Source organism: Gymnogyps californianus, chromosome 2, assembly GCF_018139145.2.
Source record: "Gymnogyps californianus isolate 813 chromosome 2, ASM1813914v2, whole genome shotgun sequence".
NCBI lineage: Eukaryota > Metazoa > Chordata > Aves > Accipitriformes > Cathartidae > Gymnogyps > Gymnogyps californianus.
The window spans coordinates 103,750,777-103,763,004 of record NC_059472.1 but is presented as its reverse complement, the minus strand read 5'-3'; the positions used below and the strand labels follow the sequence as shown (position 1 = coordinate 103,763,004).

Below are 12,228 nucleotides of genomic sequence, written 5' to 3'. Positions count from 1 at the left end.
TGCAAAGGCACCTTTGTAGTAACATCAGATAAGATGAGGCGCATTTTGTAATATAAAATATATAAAGCATCAAAATGGCACATGCAAATAGAAAAGTTTTGTCATAGAAGGATCTTGTTATTCTGAGAACATTTAAGTTAAAAAGGCAACAAAGAAATAGGATGAAAAATTTAATATTATTAAAATAAATGAAATACATTTCATACATTGAAAAAGTTTGTGACTATATAAGTTCACTATATAGGATACAGTTTTCTATCCAAAAGAGTGGTTTTGCCTTCCCTGAAACTAACAGTTCTTTCCCAATTACAGGAAATACAGTGTCCCATTTAGATGGGGACAGCTTTCTACTTTTTTTCTGGAGCAATAGTTAAAAAAAAAAGATTCTATTGTGACATGATGCAAGCATGTTTGTTTTCACTAACACTTTTTGTGACTAGTGACACTGATTGTAAACTCCCCGATTCAGTGCGGTGCTGTTCTCCCTTTATCTTTCTTGATCACATCCTCATTTCAGTGCTGCAAAGAAACAGTGCATAAGTAGGTTAGTGGTTTAATTATTCATGACTGTGATTCAGCATAAAAATAGGAAGATCTCTGTACAGTTAAATACATCTTCATGGATTGTATTTCTGAAAATTATTTCACAGCTTATCACGAAAAAGGCATCAGAATGAATAGATGCCTAAATTACTTCAATGTATTTACAGACATTCCTGTCTTTCACTGGGTAAGCAGTCTCTAAATGACAAGAATAATTGATGTGTCTCAGTTTGAATCAGGGAAGCCCGAAACAACAGGAAGAAGACATCACTCGCACCCACAGAACACGGGAGCAATGCTGTCTCGTAAATACTGAGAACACCAGCTAAGGCATTCATCGCGGGGAGGGGGGGCATTTACAACAGATAGCGATATAACATCCAACACGCAGTCCTGAACTGTAGCATGATTTTATATTACAGAGTGTTTGACAACGACACGAAATTAACCTTGCTCCTTCCATCCCCCATCTTACTGCTGCAAGAACAAACTACTGCTGTGTTCAGGGTGAATGTATTTAAGAGGTGTGCTCTGCACCACGTTGGGAAGCTGAAGCAGGTTTAAAAGCAGATGTACATAAATTTATACCAGTGAGAATCCTCAGTCAGCTAGGTTAGCATACTTGAGGGACAGGAATGGTGGGCAGGAGTGCTTTAAGCCACACACATTTTATTACAAGTGTACAGCCTCAGTTTACATATTTGGGATTAGTTTGCACTGCCCCTTGTAGTGGCACTCAGCTGGAACAGATGCAGCAAGCTACAGTTTTTCTTTTGAAAAAGCGGTAGCATTCTTTGGCTCTTGGCAAAAAGAAATCCAAGGTAATTTTAAATATATATTTTTTTAAATCTCAGTATACTTTAAAATCCAAGTAAATGCAGGGATGATAAATATTTAAACAATATTTTCATGCTAGGTGCTGCCCATAGTTCAAAACTAAGTTGAAATACATAAAATACAATAAAAATTAAGTTTCTTTACTCTCAACTCTTCATTGGTGTTTTCTATCCCAGCCTCTGTCATCAGGTCAGCAACATGCTTCTCAAGGTCATCAATGCGCTCGCCCATTTCTTCCAGTAAAAAGTTAAAGATAACTTATTCATAAATAAGAATTCTAGAATTTGATAGGTTTTTTTCTCCTGTGAGAAAAACAAGCAGCTTTCTTCCAGATGTCTCAGCCTCTTACTTACTCATGTTTAATGCAAGATGAAGCATGCACAAGGTTGTATTATTACAAGACAATCCCACTTTCTCTTGCAACAGATAAGCATTCAAGTTCTAAATATTTTCAAATGCCTTCCTGTATGCCCATGAGTCAACTGGAGTATTTTCTGTGTAAGAGATTGTTTTCTTTCCAAGGAACTGTTTTAGGTGATACCATACAGTCAACCCACACAATCAGAATATGAGCGCTGCTAAAACATCATTCTTCTCTTACGCTAAAGCAGCTGCTTCCTGAAAGTGCGAGTTTCAGAAAAAATGGAAAATGTAATAAATTTGCAGTTTCAGAAAGCAGAGGTAGTTTCTGTAAGTACATCTAATGAGAAAGCTCAGAGCCCCTTCAGGTCTCAATTTCTCTTTTTGAGGGCTCACCTTCCCACGCTCAGGAGGCTAACAGCTGTTCTTAAACCAACACCACGCGGCGATACGCCGATTTAAGTGGCATTTTTGAAGATGGTTGCTTTTTAAATGTACCTTCAGAATCTTTACACATAATTTGATGCTTATTTTACTTGAAAGCAAGAATTGCCGCACAGAGACTAACTCACTGGGAGTGACTACTTTTAGTAAAACCTTTTTTAGGATTTCCCTCTTAGTAAAGGGAAAAATAAACGGGCTTGGAGGCCAATTCAGCTGTCTTTACATCATAGGTGTTCAGCAACGTCAATCATTATATCTTAATTTGATGTTTAGGAAAAAAGCCCATCCCGTTGTTAAAAAGCAAAGCCCCTCTTGACATCAACGCGCAGAAGGGACAGCAAGCCCGGTCCAGCGGAGGAACCGCAGGCACAGGAGCACGACGCCTCTCCCGCGGAGCTCATAACCCGGGTTCGAAAGAGGATATTTCTCAGCGTTATCTTTTCAGTCAGAGCTTGAAAATTCTCCTGCAACTGACACAGCAGATCTTCCGCCTGGGGAGGTGGGGAGGGAAATAGAGAGAAAGCTGAAAGCAGGAGCCCCGGGCGGCGGCGCAGAGGGCAGCTACGGCCCAGCGAGCCGCGGCACCCGGCGGCCGGGCCGGGGCGCAGGGACCGGCTCCCGGGCACGCGTCCTCCCGCGCCTCTCCGCCGGCTTTCCGCCCCTCTCCGCTCGGCCGTACGGGGGGGGGGGACCCGCCGGCGAGGGGGCCGGGTGCCGGGCAGGCGCCCGCCCAGGCGGAGCCCCGCAGCAAGGGTGCCCCCAACCCCGGCCCCCGCTCCCCGGGCTCCCCGCTCCCCGGGCTCCCCGCCAGAGCCAGCCCCGCGCTCACCAGCTGCGAGAGGTCCCCGGCGCCCGGCGGGTCGGCGGCCGCCATCGCCTCCGGCTCCGGGCCGCGGCCCACCGCCCGCCTCCCCGGCCGCGGCGGGGCGGGCAGGTGAGCGCCCCGCCCGCTCGCCCGGAGCCGCCTGCTCCGCGCCGCCGGTCGGCGAGGCAGCGGGGCGGGCGGGGGAGGCTGCGCGGCGCGGCGCTCTGAAGGGAGTGGGTGAATCATTAAATACCGTCTAGCGGTGGTATTGCTTTATTTTCCGAAGAAATCGTAATTCTGCAGGGCAGTAACTAAATAAGGACGCTGAGGTTTGATCTTCAGAGGTCTTACGATTTCATAGGACCGAAGTGACAAATTAAATGAAGACAAATGCTTGTCTACCAACAAGGCCCAAGTTTTGGCTTTGGTTTTTTTTAAGGTTTGTTTCCTTTTTCCCGTGTAATTATTTTTGCAATACGGAGTGGTAAAAATACCCTGCTTGTTGAAGTTCCTTGCACCAGAATGTCTAAAGAGACGGGACCGAAGGCACCAGCAAGAATTGGGTGGTGCCTCTTACAGTCGTGCTAGCATGTAGGTCATCCCTGCGGTTTTCTTCTTCATAGCATAAAAAGCGCCTGGTGCATCTATTGCAGAGGTGTCTTCTTGTGTATGCAGATGTCCTGCGTGCTGTAACTGTTGCCTGATGTAAATGAAGAGGTTTTCAATTTACTGTGCTTATATGGTCAGGAGAATATCACTGTTGGGCAATAGCTTTCCTTAGTCTATTACTTTACAGATATGCCAAACATGTAACAGTGCCTTCATCCACAAAAAGTTTCTCTCCGGCGTTAGTACTGACCTCAAATGCTGGAAAGATTATCTCCTGTAAGCCTACCACTTACAATCTTTCTTAATAAACTTAATTGTTTTCCTTCTTGACCTTCCCCGCCTCATTTGGGAAGGCGTGTTAATCTCTGTGGTGAGATTCTGGCACCAAAGCAAACCTCCACATTGCTGCCTGCTTCCCATAATTGTGGCTTCTCCTCTGTACATCCTTGTCTTCCCACTCTTGCAGATTCTCCTCTTTGCCTTTCTCGTTGTGGAAAGAAAAATCAGGGAAGTTTTGCAGAGCTTGAGTGCTCTAGCAGTGTTACTGCTCTAGAAAGCTGCTAGATAAAACCATTTGAACAATAATATGCATATAGACATGCTTTGCATTTGTACATAGCCACTAGCTGCAACCACATAGCTTTTTTGTTCTGTTGCATAAATAGTAAGAAACAGTTTTTGCTTCTTACCTGTTTATTTGTTGCTAATAAATCTCATTTCCCTTAGGGCTAGATAGTAGAGCTGTACTATTTTTGCATTTTTACTCCTGATAACAGCCATAGTCTTCCTGGTTTTCCCTCCTGCCAAAACAGCTACATAAGCTTCCCTCTTAGGCAGCAATATTTTCCCCTGGAGGCAGTCGAAGTGGCTCTGTCTGCTTGTGTCCAGATACCTTGAACAAAGTCATAGAGTCCTATTTGCAGTGAAGAGTTTGCAGGGGTAAAGAAACAGTTGGAAATGTGGAGGAGGAAGGATTATACAGCCAATAAGTTTGCAAGAATTGCCCTGATTCTTTGTAGCGCCAGATTTTAGCAATGGCTAGGCTGGAGTTCAACTGAAAACAAGCATGACTTGGTAAAGGCTTTTTGTAAATAGGTCCTCTCGTTTGCGAGGCAGGTCAGTGGGGTCAGAACAAAAAAACATGGTATCCAGCCAGCACAGCAATGGAGGAAGGGCAATTAAAAGTGTGAAGGAGACCAAAGGAAATATTTCACCATGCATTTCTCCCTCCAAAGGTCTGGTTCTTTTACTTTGTGGCCTCCACAGCTAATTTGAATGGCCCTCCTAGTTCAAATCTTGAGCTGAATTAGGCCAATAGTCCACAGCGGGGTTTATGGAATAAAAATGGAAGTGTCTGTAAAGCCAAAAATGGTCGTGGAAAAGTTCCAAAGTTCAGAAAACCTAAGCATAGAAGAGGCAAACGGCAAGACCAAAAAGACTTTGCTTAACAATGAATTTATTTAAAATAGAACTGGCACTCTTGGCTTTGCCGATTCTCTATTCTCCCTCCTCAGAGGGCTCAGTTTTTCAGACTTGAGCTGTTACATACATTTCCAGGGTCTGAAATCTGGGAATGTAAGATGAGCCATATTTTAAAAGCAGTAATCCATGTTAGGCATGCATCCATGGGCTAAGGGAAGCTGAGCAAAAATCTTTTGTTGTTGTTGTTGTTTTCAAAAGCAGAGGTTTAGCTGAGAACCAGTAAACAACCAGTGCTAATGGTGCTCATAAGAGTATTTACTGCAATAAGTAAAGAATACTTCATTTACTAAAAGGGTACCAAGAAGTTCATGTTGGCAATGAATACAAAAACAGGTCTTGAGGGTGTTAGAGAGAGGAAGAGAGGAACAAAAGAGATTTGACAATATAAATTAATTTTCCATGCCAAAATAAGCTCTATGATACTTTCTTTCAGTAAAAGGCTTAGACTTTAGTCACTTTCAACTTAAATATGTCCTCTTGGTATGAAGCACGTGAAGTAATAAAAAATAGGGTGACCTAGAAGCTGGGGAGCCATCTGCTTCCATCGTATTTCAGAATTGCAGGCCTGTGCTGTGAACTCTTCACATTGTGCTTTTATGCTGAAATGGAATCCAAAGTGTGTTTCTCCTGCTCTTTCCTAGGGAAATTCCAGTCCCTCCAATGCTGGGAGGAGAAGTCAGGGTAGCTGGATAGGAAATAAAAGTATGTTTAAACATTTATAGTCCTAAGCTCCAAGTTCAATGCCACTACTATACGATGCCATGCTGTAAAAGCCTGCGGTGTGGAGCAATAAAGGAATTGTTTTGTAGAAATGCATTACTCTTATTGTTTGGATGTTACATAAAGTCTCTTCCCTCTCCTCTTTGCTGACAAATGAGATTTTATATACCAGGGGTCAGGAATCCTCTGGTCACATACTCCAAGCATGTCTGGCTCAGGGCCGCTTTGGAATGGAGGTGAGGACAGAGAGAGGGCGTCTTGAAAAAAAGCCTAATATTACGTGTGTGTGTGTAAGAAAGAAAACAGGAAATTTAGTCCTGGAAGGAGACAAGAAGGCAAGTATTCCTGAGCCACCATGGCAGCTTGTCTGGCTGTAGATCAGAAGGCAGGATGCAAATCACACGGCAAATTTTTGGTTTTTTTTTTTTTTTTTGTCTTCCTGGCAGAAGCATGGTCAATTGGAAAAGTTTTCTCTGAAGAGAAAAGGGCTAGGTACAAGCTAGTTCTTGCACCACAGTCATGGTATTTCTGCTACCAAATTGTAGGGTTGGGTCTTTGAGTCATGCTGTGCTTGGTCTTTCCACCTCTCATAGGAAGCTTCTCTTGTGTCACTTTGCAGTCGTTGTTTAGAGGGACACAATGTGCAGAAAAAGTGTCTGGCTTTGCTAGGTCATCAGCTTTTATATGCTGAAATCCTAAATGGTGCTGATGGTTCTTGCAAGCAAACTATTAACATTTACCTGTTTCTCTTGACTCAGCATAGTGTAGTTCACTGAAAGCTTGTTCCGCTGGAATACTTACTGGTGAAGACATCACTTCTCTTTCATCTGGTAACATCAGTAGAAGTAACAAGTTGTTGTTATTTAAAAGCATGGAAAGATGTGGTGAGTGAAATGCAAATGCTTCAGGCATGGGGAAAAGGCATTTGGGTCAATGGTGTCTGACAACTGTAGTGCTTCTTTGAAAGACAAGTCATTTGAGGTGAATATTAAAAGCTTGGGTGTTTGTGGATGGTTCAAATTTCAGGCTCTGTATCTTTGAAGAGAAAAGGGTAATTCCAGTGGTCGGGAAACCTGATCTCTGATGAAGGTGCTCTGCCTTCAGTGAAAGTGTTGCTTTTTGGTACTGCTGCTCACAAATCCCCTTATTGTGAAACTTGTTCAGTCAGCCCCTCTCTACAAGTTTCTCCAGAAAAAAACCTGACAGGGTTAAGGATATTCTTTATCAGAAGTTTCTTGTATGTACTATGGGCATCATGTATTGCTAAGTAGCTGTAACAGAAAACAGGGTATAGTTTCCCCTGTAAGTGTTCTGCACTGGGGATAAATGTAGGAGCAGCAGAAAGGCTGCCGCAGATGCTTCGACTACAGGGCTGGCATGGTGGCATCCTTTGGCTCTGTGAAGAGCTGTGTGTAATTCGTGGCTGTGTGAAATCACCCGTCTAGCTGCTGTTGACTGAACTATTACGCGGCAATCCAGAAATCTCTAGCTATGTTCCCCAGGCGTGGCTGGTCAGAGATGCGACTTCCCATGCTGCTTTCTGCTCCAGCCTTGTTCCTACTGTCTTTGGACAATGAGGGTGAAGGAGCATTCATCGAGCAGTTCCTCTCCTGAAAGGCTCCAGGAGGGATCTGGAGGTGTTTGTCCCCAGTGGAAAAGGCAGCGGGATCTGTTTCTCCGGCCTCGTGGCCCGCTGGTGGCATGCCTGACAATGGATCTGGAGGCTGCGTTCAAATCACCCCGCAGTCTTGCTCCTTACGCTGGGTGTCATACGTGCACAGTGGAGCTTTCTTGAAGAAAGTGCAGTGTGTAACAGGCAAGGCTCTGCCAGCCTCCGCTGTGAGGGCAAGAAGAGGCAGCCTCTGCGGCACAAGGACAGTGATCTGACCCCACATGTTCCGATCCCACAGCCTTGTGTGGCTGTCTTCCAGGTACGCTGTGGTCCAGAGCAGAATGTGTGTTTTTTACACAGAGATTAAATGTGGCATGTGGTGGGGTGTGTGATGGAAAGAGTATTTTTCTACAAAATTTGGTAAAAGAGCCTGTGCTGAAGAGGCTGGAAGCTGGGCGAAGGAGGGAATGGTTCATTTGAAGATGCACGTTTTGCTTTTCCAGAAGCTGTAAAGAACCGTGGCTAAAGTTTCCTGTGAGCAAACTGCAGTTGTGTTCATGCTTCCTTGCAGCTTCAGAGATAATTTATCCCAGAGAAGACAACTGGAGTGTTTTCCTGGTACAGGCAGTTTAAATTCACCTTGAATTAGTGGAAAGCACTTACTACGGTTGCAGAAAACATGGGTGGATTTGGGCAAATATGGGGAATAACACTGGGGAACATCAGGTGTAGGATAAATGATATGTGCTCTAACAGCAAAGTTTGAATCAGTGAGCAATGACAGTAATATAAAAACCCAAGGATGCGAACATCTGATTCTTTGGCTGTTTTTGTTGGGAGAAAAAGCTTGCCCTTTCTTGACTGAAATAAAGATCCTTTGCAAATATGCTTTTAAGACTGAAACCTTTACTGACAGTGGCCTGCCTGCTTCACTTGCTTTCTTCTGTGAGACATTTGCGGCAGAGGGGGGTGCTAAGAATATGACAGGTATTTTATGCAGCTTGGCTGCTGTAGGAGGCCCTCCCACCCCTACTCCATTTAGTGCTTCACATGGCGTTTGCCAGTGGGAGCCTTGTGGGTGCATATTCCAAGCGTGCCTGGCAAAAGGCATCTGAAATGACAAGGACATAGAGGGACTGGAGGGTGCTGAGGGATGCTGCCAGCGTAGGCTGGTGCAAGTGTCACCTGGGCAGAAGCGTGCTGGAGACTTGGCCCTCCACAGCCAGGGGCAGGGGGGCAGCAGCATGGCCTCATGGCGCAACGGCAGCGCGTCTGACTCCAGATCAGAAGGTTGTGTGTTCAAGTCACACTGGGGTCAGGAGGGGGGCCCCCAAAGGCTGCACCTACTTTTGGTGCTGGCTGGAGGGGCTCAAGAGGACACGTGAGGATGTTCAGCTTCTCTCTGGGATAAATGTTGTATGAGTTGAAAAGGACCTGTAACTACAGCTCCTTGGGGTTTCAGAAAAATCACACTGCAACGTTTGTGTCTGTCTCATCTAGATTATTGTCTTGGACTCAATTGTTACTCATGCAATAAAGTTGGTTTTTGGGTTTTTTTCCCCCTTGCTGCACTCTTTGCTCCTGGTAAGGGCAGCGTAAATCTGTTTTGTTCTGTTCTTATGTGTAGAAGATGTTCTTGTGTGTACCACAGATGCCGAGCTTATCTCAACAGAAGCAAACCAGGAGTGTGCTACAGTGCGTAAATGACACCAGAAACACTTTGTCCTTGTCCTGGAACAGAGAAAGAAAAAATAGTTTGAGTGCTGTAATGAGTACTGCCTCCAGATCACATGGTATTTTGAATCATGCTGAAGCTATAGTTTCTCTGTCATTTTTCTTTTCTCTCTCTGCTTCCAAGCCACTCCACAGCTTCATCAAGAGGGAGAGAAAATGAGTCAGAGAGGGCTAGGGATAGATAGCTCTGGTGAGACTTAAGACACTGCACTTGCACCCTCACTCATTCTTCAGAGATAAAGCCAGTTTAAGGACTTCCCAAATTGCATTTCACCCCATGCTGGGTCTGGCTGGGATGGAGTTAACTTTCTTCATAGGAGCCCGTATGGTGCTTGCTTTGATTTGTGACCAAAACAGTGTTGATGATAGCGCACCAGTGTTTTAGCTGTCGCTGAACAGTGCTTGCACAGCATCAAGGCCTTCTCTGTTTCTCACTCTGCCCCGCCCCTGGCAAATAGGCTGGGGGTGGGCAAGAGGGTGAGAGGGGAAACAGCCAGGACAGCTGACCCCCACTGACCAAAGGGACACGCTGGACCATGTAGCATCACACTCAGCAATAAAAACAGGCTGGGGGGGATAGTTTCTTCTAAAGTAGCTGTTGCTTGGAGACTGGCTGGGCATTGGTCTGCTCGTGGGAAGTGATGAGTGATTACCTCTGCATCACTTATTTTTGTTCTTTTTCTTCACTTATTAAACTGACTTTATCTCAACCCATGAGGTTTTTTTTCTTGGTTTCACCCTTCTGATTCTCTCCCTCATCCTGCTGGGGGGAGCGAGTGAGCGACTCGGTGGGGGCTTTGCTGCTGGCTTGGGTCAACCCACCACACTCCCTCTTTCCCATCTCACTCCCCAGTATCAGCAGGTTCTTGCTGAATGCAATGATCCTGTAATTAGTAAGTATTCTGCCCTGGGGAGGGGTGAAGTGCAGGAGAGAGGGAGATGGTGCAGGGCTCTTTCTGCATCTCGGCAAGAAAGGTCCAACAAAAAATGGCTCAATAAAAAAGCTATTTTTATAAGAATAAAAAGAGGAATATAGATAGTGAGTAAACCTTATGTCCCTTTCGATGCTGGGCACTGTACATTGGTTCAGCACTGGATGGAGCTGGCATGGATTTTCCCATGGCACGCTCTGCAGATCCCATCTGTGGAGACGTTCCTCGTTTCTGGTCCTTTGAGCTATTATGTATTTTCTTCTGAGAAAACAGCTCTGCTCCTAGAGGTTGTTGACATGAGAACTTCTCACTGCACTGTTGGACGCGGGCAAGGATGCGCAGGTGGCGCAGTGGCTGGTGCCAAGCGGGAGCTGCCTGCAGGCTCCTCTGCTGCAACCAGCTGGCTGAGGTGACCCTGCGGCCACGGGACACGCGCAGTGGCACACGAAGAGCATGCGGGGAAGAAATGGTTGTAGTCAGCTGGACCTGTTTGACAGAAGAACAGGCTGTGGGTTAAGCAGTCCCGGTTCAACTTCTTGCCTGTGTGACACGTTGTTTATTTCTCTACTGGCCTGAACTTTGCCTGTTGTTTCAAAGCTATAATGGTTTGAAGAAGGGCTCATGTATCTCTGCCAGCTGTCAGGCTGATTCCTGCTTCTCTGGCATGTTTGGTTTGGGGCTTTTTCTTCATTTGTCTGTGGAGATGGTAGCAGTCCAAGTACAGAGAGGAGTCTAATCAGCTCAGCCTGCGTGGTCCTGGTTCCTGCTCCCCGGTGCAGAGCATGCCACTGCTGCCCAGAGATGGGCTTGTAGGCTGGGCATGTTTGTCAGAGGTCCTTCCTTGGAAGTGGAGAGGGAGTTCCTTTGCATGCTGGTGGGTGCTCCACCCATGCTTATACTCCCTGCTCTGTTTACAAAGACCAGTGCAGAAGGAGAAAGAAAAAGTGGTGAAGATGTGCAATAAAACAGTATCTCCTGTTAACGCTAGCTTGATTCTGTCCATCAGTTGCAGAAACAGCGGCTCACCAGTGTTTGAAGAGGCCAGGAGGTAGCTTCTGCCACCAGTTGCAGTGGGATTGCTTTAGAAAATCAGAAGTGGAGAGGACAGCTGATTTAGTGATAATACATCTTGGTAGGAAAGGCCAATTTCAAGGTACTTAAGACCCATTTACTTGTTTTATGAACAGTACAGTGAATATTTCTTTTTAATCTCACCATTACTATTGTTGTAGAATGAGATATAATGTGATAATTGAAGGGAATTTGGCTACTGTAGGAATTCACATAATCCTTATGACAACGTTTATTGTGCAATGTGTTCAAGGAGTGACTTGCAGCTTATCTGCACTGTGTCTTTAGCCTACATCTTGCCCGGACTTCCTATGCTTGCTTCAGTGCAACAGCATTTCTCTAATGTAGAATATAAAATAATTTTAATACTCATCTTTCAAAATCAATTGACAGAACATCAGACTAGTTAGACGACTTGCAGCAATCTGCTATTTTTGCTACTGCAGTAGCTACAAGTGAAGCACCAACAGTGCCCCTCCTCCTGTAAAAAACTGCAGAGAGGTAGCTAAGGCTTCAGTCTTGAAACTGGTCCAACTTGGGTGGTCGATTCCTGTGTCCTGTTGGCCCTAGTGACGTTCTGCTAGGAATATGGCTACGTGGAGCCAATTGTAGAAATGAGCGTCTGCTTACTCTTCTAATTCAGTGGACCTATTTGCAAAACAAAACCTTATATAATAATTTTTACCACCTCTACCAACGTTAAAATCCCTTTGAAAACATCCCATGTCTGTTCACCACTTTCAGCTTGCTTAAACTTTATCCAAAGATACTACAGGAACCTTTCTTAACAGGTATAATCTCTATCAGATTTCTTAATCTGGAATAAATCAAAGTTCTTGTTATGATTGGAGGTTTAGGGACTACGCTGTCACCAAAATGTTAACTGCTAGGAGCTAGCTCGTAACTAGGTGGCTAGAGCTGCTCTCATATTCAATTTCAATTCTCTTACAGCAGTTGTCATAAAAAGATTAATACGAGTCTTCAAAGACGTGGTGTGAAACATACTGCGTGCTTCTGTTTTCTCAATGGGTAATGCAGTTCTAGCAAATGAATTTTTTTTTAAAGGGGGAATTTTGCCA

At 44.9% G+C, this 12,228-nt stretch overlaps 1 protein-coding gene and 1 non-coding gene across 2 annotated transcripts; one reads left to right on the top strand and one right to left on the bottom strand.

Annotated features, from left to right (window-relative positions):
* Positions 1-157: 157 nt before the first annotated feature.
* On the bottom strand, positions 158-3,070 carry HSBP1L1 (heat shock factor binding protein 1 like 1). The gene is made up of 4 exons (XM_050892299.1): positions 3,014-3,070; positions 2,609-2,675; positions 1,525-1,619; positions 158-519 (listed from the first exon to the last, which is right to left on the bottom strand). Exons 1-4 carry the CDS (start codon positions 3,056-3,058, stop codon positions 514-516), a joined length of 213 nt encoding a protein of 70 aa, XP_050748256.1. The 5' UTR covers positions 3,059-3,070; the 3' UTR covers positions 158-513.
* A 5,588-nt stretch (positions 3,071-8,658) lies between these two features.
* TRNAW-CCA (transfer RNA tryptophan (anticodon CCA)) lies at positions 8,659-8,730 on the top strand. Its single transcript has one exon. It is a non-coding gene; the product is annotated as a tRNA-Trp (tRNA).
* Positions 8,731-12,228: the final 3,498 nt, after the last annotated feature.